General features: G+C 42.9%; 1 protein-coding gene across 1 annotated transcript in view; it reads left to right on the top strand.

The window, feature by feature from the left end:
• Positions 1–23,266, top strand: part of ADAMTS12 (ADAM metallopeptidase with thrombospondin type 1 motif 12) — a 234,615-nt gene that overhangs the window by 58,202 nt on the left and 153,147 nt on the right. The window contains exon 3 of the mRNA XM_084833026.1: positions 6,420–6,591. Within this exon, the coding sequence (XP_084689152.1) occupies positions 6,420–6,591 (172 nt within the window). The remainder of the gene's footprint in view (positions 1–6,419; positions 6,592–23,266) is intronic.

Below are 23,266 nucleotides of genomic sequence, written 5' to 3'. Positions count from 1 at the left end.
TGATTTGTGTTTAAAATATGTTGGTGCCTCCCTTGCCTGTCACACACCATCTGCCATTAGGTTATGGCTTCTCACTCCTTATTGTGCTGGTTAGCAAAAATTGTTGAATAAAGCGGACAGATCCAGAAAGTGAAGGGCTTGGCAAACATTACTGAGTCATAAATGGATAGTCCCCTGATTAAGCAGCCAGAACTATAAAACAGCAGAGCAAATCAGGCCAGGCTTCTAACAGAATGAAACCACCAGCACCACCACTGCTACAGAACATGCTGGTCTTTTTATACACACACACATGCACACACACAAACAGGCTAAAAGGAAACTTATTTGGCGCCATGTGGTTGTAGCTGTCATTCCCCCCCCCTTACAACCCCTGTTTGCACCCTATGCTCTCTGATGCACCCAAAGCCGTTAATTAGCTCTGTATCTGAATGACCCCTACTAACTTCTTTAAGGCACACTCCTATGCACGTTTAGACAGAAAAAAGGCCTAGGACTCCCAGCATTCCCCAGCTATCATGGGAGTTGTAGGACTTTTTTTCTGTCTAAACATGCGTAGGATTGTGCCCCTAACCCCCCCCCCCAAACAAATAAACCCATAGCTTGCACCTTTACATGGTGTGATCCCCTGCCATTGCTGTTTGGTTTCATGGCTGCTCAAGCTTCCCTGTGGTTGCTCTTTACATAACAAAAAAATATATATTGTATGTACACAATCAGTGTCATGTCTAATTTGGCCCTGTGTGTTGGTGTACAACCTCATGCAACATTTATGTGCTTTAAGATTATTATTTTTGTAACAGAGAATAATCTTCCAACACTCTGCAGCTGGTCCTTTCTGGCAAAAGTTGGCTCCTTAGTTTGAAGTTACTGGTTTTCTTTTACCAATTGTCTCCCTTGTTCCTCCTCAGCGATAATCAAGGAGGCAAGCTGGAGTTGCAGCCATGTGGTGCTGTCAGTGTGCCCATAACATGGAGAGTGCAGTGCAGCTGTTTCTTTCCAGCACCTGGGAAATTGAGCAAGCTACAATTATGAAGTGGGAAACAATCACTTTTCCTCACAGGCACTGGGATTAAACTGTGGCTGGCATGGTGATGTATGGAGATAGAGAAATGTTTTTGCAACACAGTTTCTCAAATATGAATAGCTGGCCCAAAACGTTTTGGGGGCAAATGCTGTTTCTTGGCAGATATATATCTTTTAAAAGTATTTCATGATATTTTGCTCTTGCCTTTGCCTCTGGCAACAAACTATCTTGGCCTGCCCTTCGTGTAGGGCTTTAAGTACCAGCAGTTTGAAGCACCAGCACCAATGTAAGTCTTTATTCTTTAAGCAAAAATGAGCTATGATCCCGTTTGTTTATTTGTTTATTTATTTGAAACATTTCTATGCTACCCTTTTATTAAAAACTTCCCAAAGTCTTACAGTCCGGGCCAGAAATATGGGAACAAGGATAACTGTTCTGGCAGTTGGCCTCTGCACACCACCACATTGAAGTTGAAAGGAAACACACCCAGATGGGAGCGAAGTCAGGACTTTCAGCTGTAATTCAAGGGGTTTGACAAAAGTGGGGCACTAACCATTCAGGAAGGACAGCCAGTGGCATGCACACACCCCCATCGTTGGTGGCTCAAAAGTAATGGAACGAATGGCTGACAAGCAGCTGCATGGCCAGGTGTGGCCTGTTTCCTGGGTACCCCATGACCAATCAAGCAGATAAAAGGCCTGGAGGTGGTTCTGACTGTTACATTTGCATTTGGTAGCTATTCACTGGAACTCCCAACATGAGGTCCCAAGGGGTGTCCATGGGAGTGAAGGAGGCCATCATTAGGCTGAGGAAACAAAATAAACCCATCAGAGAGATAGCAAAAACATTGGGAGTGGCCAACACAACAGTTTGGAACATCCTGAAAAAGAAGGAATTAACTGGCAAGCTCAGCAACAGCAAAAGGCCTGGAAGACAACTAAAGTGGATGACCACAGAATTCTGCTCATGGTGAAGAGGAACGCTTTCATAACATCTAGCCAGGTCAAGAACACTCCTGAGGAGGTAGGCATGTCATTGTCAACATCTACAGTCAAGAGACGGCTTTATGAATGTAAATACAGAGGCTTCACAACAAGGCGCAAACCACTGGTAACAGGCCAGATTAGCCTTTGCCAGCAAACACCTAAAAAAGCCTGCCCACTTCTGGAATAAGATTTTTTGGACTGATGAAACCAAGATTAATGTGTACCAGAATGATGGGAAGAGAAAAGTATGGAGAAGGTAAGGAACAGCTCATGATCCAAAGCATACCACATCATCTGTCAAACATAGTGGAGCCAGTGTTATGGCATGGGCATGTATGGCTGCCAATGGAACCGGGTCACTGGTGTTTATTGATGACCTGACTGCTGATAAAAACAGCAGGATGAATTCTGAAGTGTATAGGCCTATACTTTCTGCTCAGATTCAGCCGAATGCTGCCAAACTGATAGGACGCCACTTCATATTGCAGATGGATAATGACGCAAAACATACAGCTGAAGCTACCCAAGAGTTTCTCAAGGCAAAGAAGTGGGATATTCTTCAATGGCCAAGTCAGTCACCTGATCTCAACCCAATAGAGCATTCTTTTAACTTCCTGTAGACAAGACTGAAGGCAGAAAGACCCACAAACAAGCAGCAGCTGAAGGCAGCTGCAGTAAAGGCCTAGCAAAGCATCTCGAGGGAGGAAACTCAGCATTTGGTCATGTCCATGGGTTCCAGACTTCAGGCAGTCATTGACTGCAAAGGATTTTCATCCAGGGTTTAAAGGCGATCCTTAAGTTTGAGATGGTGTTGGTTTGTTCCATTACTTATGAGCCACCAACGATGGGGGGAGGGGGTGTATGCCACTGGCTGTACTTCCTGAATGGTTAGTGCCCCACTTTTGTCAAACCCCTTGAATTACAGCTGAAAGTCCTGACTTTGCTCCCATTTGGGTGTGTTTCCTTTCAACTTCGATGTGGTGGTATACAGAGGCCAACTGCCAGAACAGTTATCCTTGTTCCAATATTTCTGGCCCTGACTGTATGTCTGTATTCTAAACTAGCTGGAATTTCTAGACGTTCTTCAAGGGCAGCCCCAGGCACAATGCGTTGCAGTAGTCCAGCCTTCCCCTCCAAATGTGTTGGATTACTATTTCCATCATCTTCAACCAGCACAGCCACTGGCATGCTGGGTATGGATGATAGGAGTTGCAATCCAACACATTTGGAGGGCATCCAGGTGGGGAAGGCTGCAGTAGTCTAGCCTGAAGATGGCCAGGACATGACTAAGGATGGCAAGTTGTTTCTATCCAGGAGGGGCTGCAACTGGTGCACAAGCTGGTGAAAGGTGCCTTGTGCCACGGACACCATTTGGGCATCTAACAACAAAAATGGATTTAGGAACACCCCCAGGTTGTGCGCTTGGTCCTATAGTGGGACTGCAACCCCATCCAGAATATGTTGTACACCTATGGCCTTGAGATAAAGGGATTTAACTCCATGTTGGATAACTTCCAAGCACTCTTCCTTTTAAAAATTAAGCAAAACTTAAACATTAAGTAGTGCTTCTTCTCTTTTCTCTACTGTTTGCTAGTTTGGATTCTGACAAGGTTGTCACATTAATAAAATATGTGAAGTCTTTCTTTGTTTAATTTTATGATGTTCTCAAGTTCCTGATGGTTTGTTTGTTTTTTGATAAGAGGGAAGAGTGTATGAATAATAATAATAATAACCTTCAAACATACAGTATGAAAGTTATTACATAGAAAAGGGAATGCTCACAATACAGACTGTCCAGAAGTAGCAAGGTAATACTTTAGGTAGATGATTAAAATTTCCATCTGCTCAGTGCAAACGATCACATTTCAGGCTATACCAGAGGATGGTACAGTAGCTAATGAATACATTATGAGAATTGTATGCAGCATGAACATCCAGCTCTATGCAGTGGGAACTTGTCTGCACAAATTGTACCAACAACGTTGGTGAGCCTAGGAGAGGGAAAAAAGTTATATATAAAGGAAATTAATAAGTAGCTGTTAACATTGTGCCTGTGGCCTTTTTCCTTGCTTACCTTGGGTCAGAACTAACTTGTTAACCTGCTTGAATTTGTAATTTCAACTTGTAATGGCTTTAAACTAGCTAGAAAAAAGAAATGAAATGGGTTGTCTCACCTAAAGTCTTCCAAACACTGGATAGCTTTTTTATTATATCACAGGATGGTGTCATCAATGCATATGGCAGTGTACAGAGAAGCATAAGGGGGAAATTATAGCTTCTGACCCTGCGGAGCTTGCATTCTAAATTTCCACAGTGGGGAAGGTAACCAGCGGAAATAAGGGATGACAGAATGGAGAGGGGCTATTTCAGAGCCATAGCTTCTGTGGAACTCTTATTTCTGGTGGTACGCTACACAATTTTCACACTGTTTTACTGCATAAAGAGGTATTATTTGCTGAATGCCTATTTTCTTTCTGCATTGGGTTTTATTAGGCTACTTTTGCCATGATGAAAATGGGTGCATGCTGTGGGAATAAAGCTAATTTACCTAAGGTTCCCCCCCCCCCGCTCCCTGCTCCATCCCTTCTGAACAGAACTCCAGCCATACTCCAGCCAGCCATACAACTGGTGCAAGAATACCAGCTGGCATTTTCAAAGCTGTGTCATGCATTTTCATTGCTTTAATGTGATGGGTTCTTGGTGAGAATTTAATTGCCCTTTTGTGTATTAATATCTTTATACAGGATGGAAAGAAAGATCAATATAGCATGCAAATTGTCTAGTGGAAAAGTAATTTCCCTGATGCTGTCCAGCATAGGAGTACCTAATAGAAGGTGATTGTGACTCATCCTAGCCTGGAAGTGGTTGATGAGATTGGAAGGATTTGCTCACACACACACGCGCGCGCGCGCACACACACACACACAGGTTTCTAGTCATGTAGATAATGGTGAAAATGTGAGTGAAATGACTGCTATACAATAAAATAAAGATAAAACTAACTAGGATTCCTCAGGGGAGGCATCTTACAAGATATAGGAATAAGGATCATGTGGTGTGTTAACTGTGCTGTTGTTGTTGTTTTACATCTGGCAGTGGAAGTATGTTCTCTCTTCGAATTGCTTTACATATCAAAAAGCTGGTGAATTTCTTAACATTATCTAAATTTAATTCCTACTGCATTTTCACACAAGCCTTTCAAATATGTGTTCTTAGATAGTGGTGTGCAAAATTTAAGCTGAGATGGTGAATGGTTCAGGAAGCAAAAAGGTAACCGAACAACATCACAAAAGGATATCTAAAGAACAACACACCATAATATATAATATATATTATTTCTTTGCCAAAGCAAAGGGTAACAATATCGCAGCAGTATTCCAAAAAAGATTTGCAATGTAATGCAAGTAGATGCTAACAATTCTAGCACGTGTATGCTAGAATAACTTGGAAAATACAGAAAAATAGTGTGATTTTCTAGCAATTGTAAGTGTTTAACCTAATACAGAGAAGAAGAAAGCAGAGGGGAGAAGGATCCACTTGGAGGGTTTTGAGGTGGTGATTTTACAAATGAGTCACTTCCTAGGGCAATTTGGATAGGGAAGGGAGCAGATGTTGGGGTGCAAAGAGGTAGGGATTTGAGAGCAGAGGCAGAGGAATTTGGGAAATAGGAGACAGAGTGAGTGATGGTGAGGGAAGGAATGTGGAGAAGGGAAAATCTGGCAAGGATAGAATGAAAACTCTGGCACATAGTAGGGAGAGAAAAAGGAAAAGAGCATTCCAAATGGCTTATGGACCAGTGGAGGAGGTGAGACGATTTGGACTTCAGCTCCCAGCAGCCCTAACCAGCATGGCCAATGGTCAGGAATGCTGGGAGTTGCAGTCGAAAACTTCTAGAGGGCACCAGGTTGGGGAAGGCTGGGTTAGTAAGTAAAATATACCTGTTCTTTAGTCTATGGAGCATTAGATGCAGTAGTGTAGTGGTAATTGCAAACACCCATTACAATAGTCCCCATAGCCCCACCCCCAAGGAGAGTCCAAAAACATTTTTGTGTGATCGTAACAACAAAGCGGTTCTAGTAGTCTTCATCTTCATCAGGAGCAGGTCTTTAGTAATTGCCAATTCAGGATTTTCTTGTGCTGTCATCGTGAATCAATCTGAATGAGGTAAATACTCCGGCTGTCACTCTGATAGGCTTGTGGGTATAATTTCTGGCTCTGGCAGCCACTAGGAACACAGCGCCTGCCACTGATGAGCAAAATGACTAGATACCTGTATATCCAGAGAACAGGATGGCAACTTTGTGGGTGATAGTGGTTCTGCAATAAGGTGTCCAAAGGACAGTGTAATTCAGATATGTTGTCTACTGTTTCTGTGTATACTATGCCTTGTCTCTTTTTATTCTCAGACTGGATACTTCAATTTGCCTGATGGAGACTACTTCATTGAACCAGTGAAGAACTATCAGTCTGAAGAAGGGGCTTACCCTCATATAGTCTACAGGGCAAATATCTTTAATAACATTTCACGGAAACGACGGGACACCTGGGTGAAAACAGAACAGACTTGTGGAGTGAACGGTACACATTTAAACACTTACCAAACCATTTTTGTTGAACAATCCAACCCAAAGGGAAACTTTCTCCCTTGGCTTTTCCATATTACATCTGAGGCTTTTCCATATTACTCAGTAAAATAAACTGAAACATTTAAAAAAGGCCATTGCTTCTTTTAAAGAATTGTGGGAACTGCAATTGTTCAAGAATCTTAAGGAGCTTTTATTAAAAAATCTCCTCCCAGCCCTACAGAACCACAGTTCCCAGTGTGCGGTGTTATGTTAAGGAGTTATGACAGTTGAAGAGATGTGAGGCTGGTTGATATATGTACCAGTAGGAGAAGGAGCACCTGAAAGAAAGCTGACAGGTATGCTATGGTTGTCCCTCATTTTTGACTGTGTCACCTGTGCTGATCTTCATCTTAGCATTAGATGGGTCCAGGTTACTTGAAGGATCGCCTTCACCTGTACCAACCTGCCTGCACTCTTGAGATCAGCATAGGTGTGTATCCACTTGTCGGAGTGATTAGGCTGGTGTGCATGAGGGATAGGGCCTTCTTGGTAGTGCCCCCTATTTGTAGGCCTCTATCCCAACTGATGTCATTACAGACCTTCAAGAAAGCCTTCAAGACATAGCTGTTTGCCTTGGGCTATAACTGAGTTAGGATTCTAGTAATTTTGGTTTTACAGTTGTTTTTATTATTCTTATTGTTTTATTATGTTTTGTGGTTTTACATTTTGGGTTGGGAGGGTTAAAATAGCTGGCATATACGTCTTTTAAATAAAATAAATAAATTGGTATGAAGACCACAGTGATCACTTTCATCCTGGAAATGCTCTAAGAAACAAATCCATATGCAAGATGGAAAAAAAACAGGTTCCATCAATGCTGCTGTTGCTGTTGTTGTTTAGAAAAACTAGAGATAAACCATAACACATGTACAGCAAGGACTGAAACACTAGATTTTGTTGTGCAGGATGGGATGGGCAGCCTATGACCCATTGGCCCTTGATGTCCTTTTGAGTAGGCTTTTGCTAGCATTCCAAGAAGTTCAACTTGCATTTTTGAAGATAATTATCTAGTTTGCAGAGGATTGGTTTCAAATAATGTTGACAGAATTTCTAAAGGATATGAAATGAGCAAGTTTATTAAAACTCATCTATGTTAATCTTTTCACTAAAATTCTTGTGTGGCTTAATCAGATTTGTTCACATTTGAGAGGAAGTTTCTGAATAAGAATATGATGGACTTACAGTGCAATCCTATGCATGTCTACTCTGCTTTCTGTTCCACCCCCCTTTTTTCAATTCCCCCCTCTATTGTGGGGGATGTTAAATGATGGCCTGAGGGTTTGGGAACAATTATGCTCTGTGTGTGTTATAAAAGCCTCCAATACCTCACTGTTTTTTCTAATTTTTCCTTCCTTCCCTTTCCTTCCCTGCCCCCTCATTTTTATTTTTATCTTTCAGTTTTTCAGTCTGCTTTGCACTCATGATCTTGAAGTTATTTACTCCAATTTGTCTTTTTCTGTGCAGCGGGTTGCTGGTGGAGTAGACAAGTATAGGCTCAAAGGAGTGCTTCTCTGATGCTGTATGAGTCAGAGACACTTCATACACACACCCTTTGCTTTGAACTCATGATCTTAAAGTTAACTTGCATGCCTTAATTTGCCCTTGCTGTGTAATGGGTTCCTGCTGTGAAGCAAACCTCTTGGTTCCACCTACAGTACAGTGATCCCTTGGTTCCACCCACTGTTAAACTGTCCTTCTCTCCACCCCATCAGCCCCAACAGACACCAGCCAACACTGCTCCATTGGCTGACATCACCACTCTGTTCTCCCAACTACTGAAAAGAAAGTTTGCAGCTATTGTGCAGGGACATTCGGTATGGGGGGATGCAATGTTTAGGTGGTGGGGACTGAATTTTGTGTGAGGAGTATTCTAGTAATCTTATAGTAATACAAGATGGTCCAAAAGCTTTTAATCTCCCCCCGCCCCCCCGGCACACACATACTTTTAAAAATTTCTTTAAAGGTAAATCCTGCCACATGCTTTCAAAGTAGGGCTGGAAGAATGTCCCTGGAAATGTCACTACGTTCCCTCATAACCTTGTTTCCAGGGATGTCATATGTAAAAGAAGATGGCTTCTACCATGGGCCCCACAGTTCATAAACAGCCCTCCTGTTCTGCTCCCACCTCTTTTGCTCCCCAGCCCAGGGATTCGCCCCCTCCCCCCTTAAACATCAGAGAGAATCTGCAGGATGGTCAGGTAGCCTATTTTATAGAGGACAGCCCTCTATTTGAAAGGCTGTCCAAGGACAGTCCTCTATTTTGAATATGCCCTCTGTTTGAAGGGCTGTCCAGTCCAAGTACAATTTAAAGATAAAGAACCCTAAGAAGGGAGAGAGGCCGGGGCCTTGGTGATACTCATCTTGGTTAGCAACTGGACAGCAGACTCAGTAGGCGTATCACCAATATCTTCCCCCAAATCGTGAGATATATTGTATATCTAATTATTTCTAATTTTGCATCTTTCTTTATGTAAATTAGCACATGCAAATCTGTGTCCTTTTTATTTCCCTTTTTTGGTGATTACTAGAATGCTGCAATTCCTCTTTCTGGGGGGCAATGTACGTATAACTGGCCACCCTACAATCGAGACATCAGACTATACACCTTCCATAGCCTCTCCTTTCATTCAGATCTGGTCATCTCTGTCCCTGGATGCTGTCCCCTGCCTTCTGTTCTCCACCACTCCGCCCCCATTCCTCTTCTAGGGTCTGTAAAGATGGGGTTGGTGAAGGAGACAGTTCCTCAGTGGTCCCCCATCTCCCACCCAAATAAGGACTGCAACTCTCTCAAGACGTGCTGTGTCAAGGAAAGAGTTTTGTGGGCCACAAAAAGTAACAGCAGGAAAGGCAAGAGAGACACACTCTGAAGTCCACCTCAGTAACAATGGTTGGGCAAACAGAGCCCCTGTCTTCCTCCTGTCTAAAAGACTTTTAACTTCTTTGCCTAAAGGACCTAACAGAATTTTGGGGCTTGACAGCTATCAAGAAAAAGGCTGAAAACCCAACAGAATAGCTGCAAACTTTCTCAGCAGTTGCTGGGGGGACAGAGAAAAGATGTCATGATCCTGTCAGCCAGGGAGGGAGGCCTTTTCAATCTCCACTGTTGCTAGGCTACCTTTAAAGTACATTTTCTTGAAAACTGCTAGAGTAACTATTTTTGCTCCTCTCCTTATTGACTATGTAATTGAATATAATTATTAAGCTGATACTGAACCTGGAGAGTCAGGAAAATTCCCCATTGTGTTAATGACTTGAAAACTAAATGCACAAGTGGCACGAGTTTGTTTATTTACTAAGGGCCAAACTACAAGTTACATTAAATAAATGTGTAGTTTGCACATCTCTCTCTCTCTCTTCTTAAAACAGGAGCTACAGGGGGAAAGCTAGATCAGAACCATTTAGAGTGGGTTTAACCCTTTCTCCCTGCACCACGAATCACTGTTGAAGCTGATGTTTGCCCTGGGAGGGAAGCTACTTTTGGTATCAATAGCCGCTTCCCTCCCATGGCAAATAGCAGATGGTGGGGAGATTTTCATCAGGTCTACAGTGCAGCAAAAAAGGGTTCAACCCCATTCACCCTCATCACAGTACTGATCCAGATTGCCCTCCTGGTGCCTTCTCTTTTAAAAAATGATGCGAGTGCCAAGCATGCCTGTTAACATAATGTGTACGTAACGAACTCTGTGATGTTTCATCTAAAATGGCTGGTCTGAATATGGAGGATGCCACTTGTTATCGAACAAGGGCTGTGCCTTTATCAGTTCTCCAAAGGTGCGCACACAGACAAATTGTTTCTCATAATCTAGTCGAAGGCAAGCTTCTCCAACCTGATGCCCTCCAGATGTGCTTGGACAGCAACTCCCATGATTCCTACCCAGCATCTGGAAGGTGCTAGGTTGGAGAAGGCTGGTGTAAGTGGTAGGTGCACCAGACAGTGATTTAGAAACATAAGGAAGCCTGTTACAGGACTGCTGCTTGTGCTCCTGCCGGCAGGTTTTGGATTTCATGAGGAACTTTCCAAGACTCTATAAAAACACAGAAAACAACTGTTTGCCAATGACTGCAGTAAAAATGTGTGCTATGGGCAGTAGGAAGCAGACAAGAATGTTTCCACATCTCAGACCAAGTATCATTTCTACAACTCTAAGGGTGCAATCCTAAGAATGTTTAGACAGAAAAAGGCCTACAACTCCCAGCGTACCCCAACCAGCATGGCTGGCTGGGGCATGCTGGGAGCTGCAGGCCTTTTTTCTGTCTAAACATGCATAGCATTGTGCCTTTAACCGCTTCTTTTAGACTTCCTGATTAAGCATAGAAAGAGGGAGGCAAGTGAATACCACCTCAGAGCCTGCTCCAGCTGGACCGCCTACCCCAAGAGGGCCATTCCTCCCACTGTGAGTAGGATTCTGACCACTTGTGATTTTGAAAAGATTTGGATTGTTTACTGTGATTTTTTGGTGATAATTGATATCACTTGTAAGCCGTTTTATAAGGATTTGTATCCTGAAATGCGAGATACAGAGCTTTTCTACACGGGGCATTTATTGTGTGTTCGTTATTCCTTACTCACGGTTGTTTACAGGTTCTTTAAACAACGTTGTGACCCTCCAGTTTCACTTCTGTTTTTTCAGAGGACTTTCCTGGATTATTATTGTTGTTGTTATGGGGGGGGGGCTTTTCTACACAAGGCTGTTAACCTGCTGTATTGACTTTCAGTTTTGTCAATGGGGGGGGGGCTTTTCTACACAAGGCTGTTAACCTGCTGTATTGACTTTCAGTTTTGTCAATAGAATTGACAAAACTGAAAGTCAGTACAACAGAATTGAGATCTGAGCACTGAATTAAGAGCGTTTCCTTTCCTGCTTTTCTGCAACATAACCTCTAAGGATAGCACAATCACACAAGTGGGAAAAGTGTTTTTGCTTTCACAAAGTTTTTTTGCTTTTAAAACTCACCCAAACTGCTGTTTAAAAACAGAAGCAAATCTGGAGGGTCATGACATCATCTAAAGAACCTGGAAACAATCATGAACAACAATAGCAAATGCTATTTTGGGCTGCATTAATAGAAGCATAGCTTCCAAATCCCGGGAAGTACTAGTTCCCCTCTACTCAGCACTGGTTAGGCCTCATCTGGAGTACTGTGTCCAGTTCTGGGCACCACACTTTAAGAAGGATGCAGACAAACTGGAGAGGGTTCAGAGGAGGGCAACGAAGATAATTAGGGGACTGGAAAAAAGCTCTCTGAAGAGAGACTGCAAGAACTGGGCATGTTTAGCCTTGAGAAGAGAAGACTGAGGGGAGATAGGATAGCGCTCTCAAGTACTTGAAAGGATGTCCCAGAGAAGAAGGGCAGGATCTCTTCTTGATCATCCCAGAGTGCAGGACACGGAATAATGGGCTGTAATAAGTTACAGGAAGCCAAATTCCGGCTGAACAACAGAAAAACTTCCTGACTGTTAGAGCAATACGGCCATAGAACCAATGACCTAGGGAGGTAGTGGGCTCTCCCACACTGGAGGCATTCAAGACGAGGCTGGACAGCCATCTGTCAGGGATGCTCTGACTTGGATTCCTGCATTGAGCAGGGGGTTGGACTCGATGGTCTTGTAGGCCCCTTCCAACCCTACTATTCTATGATTCTGTGATTCTATCTGATTAGGGAATGACATGCACACAATAAATACCTAGTGTAGAAAAGCTCAGGAAAATGGAGTATTATTTCTGAAACCAAAAGAAAATGTATTTTTCTACTTGTGTAATTACATTATTCTACTGTAGCACAGCGCCACTTAGAGTTTTATGTCAAAAAGTAGAAAACTGTGTAGAGCTTGGATCTCAATTCTATGACAAAACCGAAAGTAGATACAGTGATTTAACACCCTTGTTTAGAAAAGGTCATAAATAGCTATAATAATAATACATCATAATAATCCACTCTGTAATTAACAACAAAGTCTCATCGCACCTTATTGGATGCCATATACATCTTGTGGCATAAGCTTTTGTGGACTAGAATCCACTTCCATGAAAGCTTATGCCACAAGAAAGCAGTCAGTCTTTAAGTGGCAATGAATCACTTGTTATTTTTGTTGCAACAGTCTATTATGACCATTCCCATGTGGGCTATGATGAAGAGATTCACAGACAAAAGGATGGAAAATCACCTACAGTGGTAATATTACCACTACCACTCAGTTTAGGAGTGGACACTGCTCTTCTATCAATTTGGGTCTGTTTGGTGGTGGTGGTTGTTTTACAAAAAAAGATTTGTGAACCCCCCCCCCCTTTCTGGAGTAAGGCTTCCTGTGAAGAATTTGACCTCCTTGAGTAGGAAACCAGACTGGCAGTGATAGTGGAAGTATTCATATGACATCCTGGGGTGTGTTTTCATGAGCGATTTACTCCGAACTGGCTGCATGTGGAGGTCATTAGGGATACATGACTTCGTGGCCATCCAGCAGCCGCCCTGGAGTTTATTGCGGAAAAACTGGTTCTTCTGAGACTGGTTATAGTCTGACTTTTCCTCTTTACTTCGGCTCGGTTATGGTCCTGTTGGGGTGTGTTCCATCACACACACTTGCATCGGTATCATAGTCCTGCCTGTGACCTCACTGACCCAACCTTTTCCCTCCCTGTTTTCCAGAAGTTTCACCACCATTTTGGAGCAGGATGCCGAGGGACCAACTTTTAAAAAAACTATGAAAACAAGCGCTACATCAGTAATGCGTATAAGTGTACTATCGTGGGCAAGCAAGTGCTCCCACGACAGCCTGAAAATCAAGTTTATCTCAGGTCGCTTCCCAGGAACTACACATGGGGAGGATCCATGGCTAATGTTCCTTTGTGCAAGCATCATAGTCCAGTTTTTGTATTACACTAAGGTTCTATCTCATTATAACACTGTTGCGCAGTTCTTCCATCAAAATGCATACCCTCTATGTCAGTATCTTGTTATCACTCTATCACGCAATAGCACTAACATGCATTTGCGCCATTGCACATTAGTTCAGGGGTTCCTGCTAACTCCTGGTGTAGTCTATGAGGCTTGTTCCCATAAGTGCACTATCATGCGTTTGTGCTATCGTGCATTTATTCAGGGGTGCCTGCTAATGTGGAAGCCTGGTATTTAGAGGGAAAGGAAAAAAACAGGCGGAATTGGGCATAGGTCCAGGAAGTCTACTCAGAAGTAACTCCCATTGTGGTCAATGAGGCTTGTTCCTGAGATTGCCATTGAGGGGAGTAGAGCCTGGAGGGGGGAGCCTTTCTTATTGGTTGAGCAGCCCCTGCCAGTCTGATGACGTTCAGTTCCAGTCCCCCTACCCCACTCAGAAGTATGTTTCTGTCAGCGACTTATAATGGCGCAGCGCAGTCCTTCGTGGAGCCCTGTGCAGAGCCATGCCGATTCCATGAAAAATCTGATATTCCTTCGTTTGCTTCACCCTTCCGTTGTCATGCAAACACAGTCCTAGAATGTTGTGCTATGGATCCAAGATAGTGCCATCCGTAAAAGATTCTGATCTAGGGAGGAATTCGTTGAATGTTCCCACTGTCACTACAGTCTATCACCACCATCTGGGGATGGGGGAAGTGGGAGCTTTACTTTGGTATAGCTAGAGATGAGAAGGCCTGGAAAAAACAAACAGAAAAATTAGGGGAAAATGTTTTTTTCTCCGTTTTTTCTGAGGACCCCTTTTGGGTTTGTTTGTTTTTTTGTGAAAAAATGGAAAATTGGACAGCTTTGGATTATTAAATATTTTCTTTTAGAATTTAAGACAAAGTGCTTATATATCCAGCCTTTACTCTCCCAAAATGATTTCTAAAAACTATGTAATAACAACACTTTTATAGAAAGATTAGAGATGTAAAAAGTCTGGAAATAATGAAGCCATGGGGGAATTTTTTTAAAAAACCTCTCTGTAAGGTTCCCAGTATAGTTATTTCTTTCTTTCCTTATTAAAACTATTAATCTAAAGTATATTTTACTGATCGACATTTAGGCTCAATTTCCCAACATCTGAGTAGTGTCACCATTGTACATTCTTGTCAGTAAATGTGCATTCTTGACAGTTTGGGTTTCACTCTATAGAATCTTGTGTTTCTGTGCTTGTTCTGGTTAGTTGCTGTAGCTGTCAAATAATGTAGTTCTAATCTAAAACCCTCATGTGAAAAAAACACTGGAGGTTATCCAGCTCTTGTCACCAGATGTGACAGAACAGCATGTGGGTTACCCCACCTGAGTTTCTTTTTTTAAAAAATAACTTTGAGGCTTGAGTCTATATTACTCACTCCATGAAGTTCTCAATTAGACCTCAACACTAGGGAATGCTGCCTCAGCTATAAAACTTTTTAACTGCTGCCACTAGATCAAACCCGCTCTTCCTACTTCAAAAACTCAGTAGCCTAGTTCCTGTGGTGTAGGCATGAAACTGAACTACCACTAGAGACAACTTTTCAAAGTGAACAAAAAATAAGATGTTCATAAATGGAAATTATTTACAAAAGTGAATAAAATGTTTCTCTTCAAATAATAGGTTGAGATTGGTTAAAGATTCTTAATTAAATATGTTTGCTTACCATTCCTAGGTAGGGATGTACGAATCTTTTACCTGGCTCTGCGCAGGGGCATCCGCAGTGGGGGGAAGGCGCTCTGTCCCTCCTCCCGGAATCCTCCCTGGCTGGCTCCGCTCTGTGGCGGCTCCGCAGAGCTGCCGGCTGGGGCCGGCCGCAGCTGGAGTTCTGGCCGCGGCCGGGCTGCTGCAGCCACAAATGGCGGCCGCCATAGCAGCCGCCATTTGCGTCCTTGCTAGCAGCTGTGATAGGCTACCTAAGTATTTACGTAGCCTATCACGGCAAAGAGCAGGGACGCAAATGGCAGCCGCTACGCCATCTGCGCCCCTGCTCTTTGCTGTGATAGGCTACGTAAATACTTACGTAGCCTATCATGGCTGCAAGGTCGCAAATGGCGGCCGCAGCAGCCTGGCTGTGGCCGGCCGGGAGACCAGCTGCTGCTGGAGCTGCCGCTGCCGCCGCTGCTGCTGCATCCACCCCAGGTAAGTTCCGTCCCGGGGGGATTCCACGGGGGGGGCGGGAGGCCGTTCCGCCACAGATTCCGAGGGGATTCCTCACTGGAATCCGTGGCAGAATTCTCTGCCATCCCTATTCCTAGGCTGAGTCTTTTCTGGCTAAATAAAATCTCAATAGCTTTTCCTTCAAATCAGATTTCCCTAAGCTCAACCTGACAAACAGGAACAGGTTTAGGAATTTCCCTAAAATTCCTCTTCCTCTGCCTCCAGTTCTTCCTGCTTCTAGGAAGATTCAGATGTTTCAGGGACTACTTCCTGATGTTCTCTCTGGTCAGTTGTTAAACAGGAATGTAAAATATGTTCTGTATATCTTGGTTTGCTCCTAAAATTATCATGTTTGGTATATTAAATGTGAACATATAGTTTATTCAGACAATAATTACAAATTTACTAACTGAGTTTACTTTTAAAAGTGTTTAAATATAACGATAATTTTATGATCAAATCAACTTATACATAAAATAACTTTTTTAAAGCAGTCCTCCCCAACTTGGTGCCCTCCAGATGTTTTGAACAACAATGTCCAGCATTCCTGACCATTGGCCGTGCTGCCCGAGGCTGTTGGGTGCTGAAGTCCAAAATATCTGGAGGGCACCAGGTTTGGGAAGGCTGTCCTAAGGCAACTAAGGGTGCAATCCTATCAGGATAGGCTATCCAATGCAGGGCAGGAGCAGGAGGGGATCGTCACCTTCACACTTCAGCCACCCTGCATTTGAGGCTAGACAGCCAATTTTGTCTGTCTAGCTGCAAGAAGTCGGAGCGGGGTGGGGGAGATGCTGGATGATGCATAGGAAGCATGAGACCGCACTTCCACTAGCCCCGCCCCCAGGACGTCCTGTTTTCGCCGCTCTGCGCTCCTCTTACAAACATGGAGCATGGGGCTGATCCGCTCTGCCTACAAGGCAGCGCGGGAGGGGATGAAGGTCGGTTCTCAGGGAACCTACCTATCCTATGGCCATCTAGTTGCTGACTAGTGGCCATAGGATTGTGCCCTAAATGACTTTGTATCTGTAAAGAGTGCTAAATTATTATTATTATTATTTTTACATCTCCAGGCATAAGTGCAGGGCTGTATAGCAAGAGCTCCCCTCTTAATTCTGCCCCCCCAACCCCAAATAAACCCTCAAATTCATGCTTACATTCAACTGAGCAGAAAATTCAGCGACAATCCTAAAACCGCAATTGGCTGGAAATAGTGGAAGAATAGGGACAAAATTGTACTGAATGCTGAAGGGGAAAAATAGTGAAGTGGTTGATATGCTCACACAGGACTCTCACATCTCTGGAATGACTTGCATTGTTCAACACAGTGGAAGTTGTCCCTGCAATTTCAGCGCTACACTCCCCTGTTGATGTCATTTATTGAAATGTTACCACTCTTAGCAGTGAACAAGTGAAATTTGCAAGGCTTCTGTCACCCCTGCATGGGAAAATAAGTACTCTGTGAAAACTGTTATAAAAGAAGAAATAATAATCGGTGAGGAGCGGCATTCACATGTGTTAAGTGGGGTGATTCATATGGTTCAAACCTGCTCTCGAACCAGCTTCTAGTCAAAATGAGTTATCTCCAAAAAAAATTACAGCTAGGCCACCACCCTGCTATAGTCTGCCATGAAAACGCCAGCGAAAGCGGCGTCCCTCTAGGGGTCAATAATGACCTGGTGCTTGCACAGGAGGAACCTTTCCTTTCTACACAATGTAGGAATAAAACATGTCCTTTGCAATTGTCTGGGTAAGGGAAGGTGTCACAGACAGTTCTGGGATTTCTGGTTCACTCATTATTGTGCTGCGTAACTTTATCCATTTAATAGAAGATGGTGAAGGAAAGTTCAGAAACCGAGCTGGAAAGTCAACAAAAGTAATCTCGTTTGTGATAGAAAGCATTATAAATTGTTAATGGTGTGGGAGTTTTAAAATAAAACTTGTTAGCCTTTGGCTTATTCAGCATCACAGATAATCTGTTGAGGAGACCCAGCACTTAAATATATTAAGAGACTGAAAAATCATTGCTATCTCTTACCAATTTAAAATTATCTACCTCACTCAGCCCCCACCATCAGCACAACTCTCCCTCTCTACTCAGTGTAAGTTACTCAACCTTGAAATTAAAATACCTTCAAATAATAATATACAGCTGCTAGGTGTGCATAGACCTCCTGATCCCCATATAGGTTGGCCAGGTGTCCTACTCTATGGAGGACAGTCCTCTATTTGAGGGTGTCCTCTGTTTGAAGAGGTTTCCAATCCAGGTGTTACGGTTTGACTTTCTTTGAGGTATCTGTCTATAGTTCAGTACTTTGGGAGTATTTAGCTACCTGTTTACTCTCTATAGCAGATTGAAACACTTCTAAACAAAGTGTACACCTAAGGTTGTTTAATGGGCTGCAAGCCAGGTTTTGTACTAACAAGAATTAGTAAAGGAAAATCTTTTTTGATCCATGTATCATTCTTATTAGAAATATATTTATAACATCACATCAAAACATATTGTGCATATAAAACACTTTGTTGTGAAACAGAGCATTGCCAAAGATCCTTTGATCTTAATAGCTTAAAAAGGAATAGAATTTCTTAAACATTTATTGTTCTTAGACTTCTAGTCTTAACACCTTAAAAAGAAGAGATCTCATGCTAAGTACGAAGTTCTCTATTCAACACTGAATAGGCTATTCAGCTGACAGGTACACAGGCCCAGTGAGCTTCTAGTGAGAAGCTCTCACATTCTAAAATTAGCACACATTTATACTTTTTTGTGTAGAAATGACTTCATAGCTAATATTATCTACTGTCCCACAAATTAGGGCTCACAGTCTTAATTATTTCATTGTTATTAAATATTCTTTAAAAATTAGTACATAAAGGCTTATACGTACACCTTTCAGCCTAGATAAGATCAGTGTTGAATTTTACCTTTGAGAAGATTACTCAAAATTTGTCAATTAAAGACTATACATTTTTTAGATATCTGTATACCAAGCTTTTTGATGTGTATACTTTACACAATATTTTTTGCTGATTAACTGATAAATGAAAACTTCCAGTACACTTTTGACCTGGAATAACACAGTCTCACACCTGCTCATTAGTCAAATAACTTTTTGGCCCAAGTGATAGGGCTTTAAATTAGCATTTTCTCTTGGATACCATCCAGGTCATTTTGACCATTATTTTTATGCTAGTTACCCAGAATTCATTGTGAATCTGCTTGTGTCTCTGTGTTGTCTTCTCGTTAATATAATTTAATACAATACTTCTTATTTACATTTTCAAATTCTTAATTATCCATCATTAATATTTGGCATTTGCATTTCATAATAAGACATCTTATATTGTTTTAAGAGAGGTGGGTTAGCATTTTTTCAATAGTCTTCTCAGCAAGTCCAATAAAGCAAAATCAGCTATTTCCTAAAATCCAGGACACAAGTCAGGTTTAAAGCCAAAGACTCATAAGGAAGGAGAGCAGCAGGGGCCTTGAAATTGCCCATCCACATTTAGCATTTGTAAGGCAGACTGAGCAGGCAGACAGGTCATCTGGTCACAGTCTTTCCCACTATGATGAGTTGTATTTTATCTTTATTTAAATTCTAGTTGTTACTTCTACATTTGTACACGTACACACACACACACACACACACGTGTGTGCAAATTGGTGTCCTCATTTGTCCTCTTTCGGGGGGGGTGATGTGTTTTGTCTTTTTTGGTAATGCATAAATGGCCACTGCAACAGCCTGGCAGTCTGCTTGTATATGCCTCTGCTGACATGTGCGGTCAAAGGGATGGGGGAAATAGGGCTTGACCGAGCCCTATGGCAAGCTGTCTGCACACAGGCACTGCACTCACAGTTGACTGGATCATGCCCTATGAATTAAAACAGCTTTTAAACTGTTTTCATCATCATGGCTTCCTTCTGTGGTGTGGAATGAGGTTGCTCATGATGGCCTCAGATGCCAGGCAGGGCTCTCTGCCCCAGTCATCTCCCCTGTCATCTCCCTCCCTCTCAAGGGCCTCAGTCTCAAAGTGTTCTCATTCTTTGTTATGTTTTTCTGGGTTCGCAGTCTGAGCTTTTCTACATGAGGCATTTATTGTGCGCTGATGCTTCCTTACAGTTGTTTACGGGCTCTTTAGATGACATCGTGACACTCCAGTTTCGCTTTTGTTTTTTTACAGCACTTTCCCAGGGTTTTTTAGAATGGGGAAAATGGGGTATTATTTCTCAAAGTGCTGTCTCTCCTTGTGTATTTGCACTATTCTGCTATAGCACAGCTCCAACTAGAGGTTATGTAGCAGAAAAGCAGGAAAGGAAGAGCTCTTTGTGTAGAGCTCAGATCTCAATTCTGCTATGAAACCAAACGTAGATACAGCGATTAACATCCTCATGTAGAAAATCTCCCTCTTTCTTGCTCCCAGAGAACTCCAGAGGTGCATGTCATCTTCATTCCTAGCCTGGCTGCCTTTTAAATACCTGACACGCGGTTTTGTACTCGCCCTGTCCCTCTCCTTCTCCTTGTGAGGCATCTGGGCCATGTGCCGTTGGAGGCAGCATCCCTGCCACTTAGGCAATGGAACCACGCCTCCAGAATCTCCCTGCCATGGGCCAGTATTGGCCCCATTGCTGGGACAACCACTCTGCTGCCATGTCACTTTGGCAGCTGCAGCTTTTCTTTGGGCAGCAGCACCAGTGCATCTTTTAAACCAAATTTCAATCAGGTTTAAATGTGTTCAAATAGGCCATAGCCCTCACATCTGTCCAGTGAACCATCCTGACATCAGAGGACCCAGTGCTTCATGAAGGTTTTTGTTGTTGTTGCTATCTCTCTCTTTCTCCTTCTTTCTCTCTCTGTCATATTGCTACCCTTATGTGATCTCAGACACCACAGTCTAGTTGCCCTGAGGTTAGGGTTAGGCCAAATCTGTTGAAGCATGACACACTTAACCCCCACCCCACCCCCGCCGTTAAGACTGTCCAGCCTTTTTGTGTCGCATTCCTTCAGAATTTAGTCATGGACAGAATTTGCCAGCACCAGCTGTTTCTTTCTAATTGCCTGTGGAAATGGAAGCTGTTCCCTCACTCGCCGCAGTTGTGCAGGACTTGTTCTTGGTGTTTTTTGGTGTTTTTTTTAAGTTCTATTGCCAAGTTAAATAGTCTGCAGAGTCTCACTTGGAAGGAAAAGCAATGGCCATCATCTGTAAAAGGGAAGAGCATGGCTTGTCAGTATGTGCACATCTCCATCCTAGTCCAATTCCCAGGAAGGCTTGCAGAGAAATCCAGGAATGGGGTCATGTCCTGAAGCACTAAGATATCAGTATATCTACATCTGCATTTCCCAAATTTGTTTTAGCTGAAGTACATGGTTTGGAGGAACGCTTCACTCTTACACCCCAAAAGGTTTACATTAGAATAGGAATTGCCCACCCTTGGTAGAGTGCTTCGGAACACCCCTTGTGCATTCAGCCAGCATAGTGTGAAGGCCAGGCCATGGGCAGCAGTCTGAGGGGACAACGTGGGGCAATCCAGTAGTCAGGCTGAAGAGTAACCGAGGATACAGGAACATGCCAGAGCTTAGGAAGACCTTGTTTCTCAAGCAAACCAAAGCTCAAACAGGAAGCCTTTTATGCTCCTTCCTCCCAAAATAATCCAGTGACCAACCTGGGGGAGCCAAGTGAGTCCACGATATAGAGGTATGTCACTGAGAACGCTTGCCACATGCAGCTCAGTGCTTCACCACACAGGGCAGCCACACATAGATCCAGCAGCTCCTGAAAAGTAGTTACTCATGTAGAGAGAGGACATGTTCCTCCTTCTGCAGATTTGTCAGTCTTGAACAAACAATGGGGAAACAAGAGGGGGGTGGGGAGAGTGGGAGAAAAGAGGTGGGAAGGATTTATATGGGCAGTTTACTGTCTTTTTGAACCCGATTATCCAATTATCTGAGAGGTGTCAGGCCAGTAAAAACAAATACGGCAGGTTGGCAAACATACACGTACCTGAGGGATACTGGATTGGCGTGCACACACTCCAGATTTGGGTTTGGATTTGGATATTGTTGCCCTTGGACCCAGCCTGGTTGTGACGCTGCCTAATTAATCTACTTGGCCTAAAACAGGGGTGCAGAACTTTAGGGCTGGGGGCTGAATCCGACTCTCGGGAGGCAGGGTCCCAATATGGCCCTCTGTGGGTCCCCTGGCCTCAGCCCTTTTCCCCCAAACACCAATCATTTCATGGTTTTCTGGCTTTTGTGCGCCCCCCCCCCCCATTCTAAAAGGCTGAAATGCCTCAGCTAACTATTTGCTACTGGCAGTCTGGCAGTAAGAGCTTTAAGATAAAATATGCTGGTATTTTTGTTTTTGGCCCTGCCCCTTTTGCCTTTTGGCCCCTCCCACCATCAGAATATGTTGTGGCCCCCAAATGGAATTTGACCTGTCAGACTGGAAGAGGTTTGACACCCCTGGCCTAAAAGCTACTCTCTGACCTCTGTGCAGCTGTGGCCGTTCCTTCTATGCATTTCCTCCAATGAACAACTGTAAGGAGCTAAAAGCCCCAAAGTTTATATATCCCCTTCTTCTCCACTCTAGGCAGCAGATACATTTATTTTAGCTCATTCTAAAGAAATCTGATTCCAGTGCTCTAGGAAATTAATTAGAGTACAATTCATAGTATTCTCGCCTCTACCCAACCCAGGCCATCATCTTCATTTTGTGAGGGGAAAAGGCAATATGTTCCTTGAAAGGGGATAGCACAATGGAAATTAGAAGTGTCGGCATTTGGAATACATTTTCATCTTAGCCAGACGACTGAGTTTGATTAGCTGCATGAAAAGCCTGGTCCTCTTCTGAGAAACCATTACCATAACGGCCGCATATGTTATGAGCTTGGCTCCCTGTACAATTGGAGCTTTTGCTGTAGAAATGACTGAAACGATAATGCAATGACCTTAATTATTCCTTCTTATGAATATTATCTCGACTGATCATTTCTGCCTGGACGTCTGAAAAACATAAAAATGACAAAAGCATGTATTCGTTTATAGAAGGTTTTGTTTGTTTGTTTGGCAAAGTTCATGCACTTAAGACAGCCAGATGAGTTACAAACACTGCTTGTTATTCCTGTTGCTGTAAGTAAAAGAATTTGCCTGCATAGAAAGCTACTTGTTCATAGATACTCGCTCTAAGACTGAACCAGTTGCACCAACCCTTTTGATATACTCATGGCCATGGAGGCTGGTGGCTCCGATTTATTTATTTGTTTATTTATTTATTACATTTCTATACCACCCAATAGCTGAAGCTCTCTGGGTAGTTCACAAAAATTAAAACTAGAAGGTACAGCATAAAGCAATATAAAATATGAAAGCTTAAAACTACAATTTAAAAGGACAACCAAGATAAAACCTAGCAGCAGTGCATAGATTTAAAATACTGATTTAAAACAGCAGAGCTGAAAAAAAGACTAGAATGCTAAAATGCTGGAAAAATGGTCTTCACTTGTCACTAGAAGGAGTACAATGTAGGTGCCAGGCAATCCTCTCTAAGGAGCTCATTCCAC

The sequence above is a fragment of the Heloderma suspectum genome, chromosome 2 (assembly GCF_057233095.1).
Source record: "Heloderma suspectum isolate Gila_16-S chromosome 2, 16-S_ref, whole genome shotgun sequence".
Lineage (NCBI taxonomy): Eukaryota > Metazoa > Chordata > Lepidosauria > Squamata > Helodermatidae > Heloderma > Heloderma suspectum.
The sequence above is the reverse complement of the archived record's forward strand: the minus strand, read 5'-3'. Positions and strand labels throughout refer to the sequence as shown.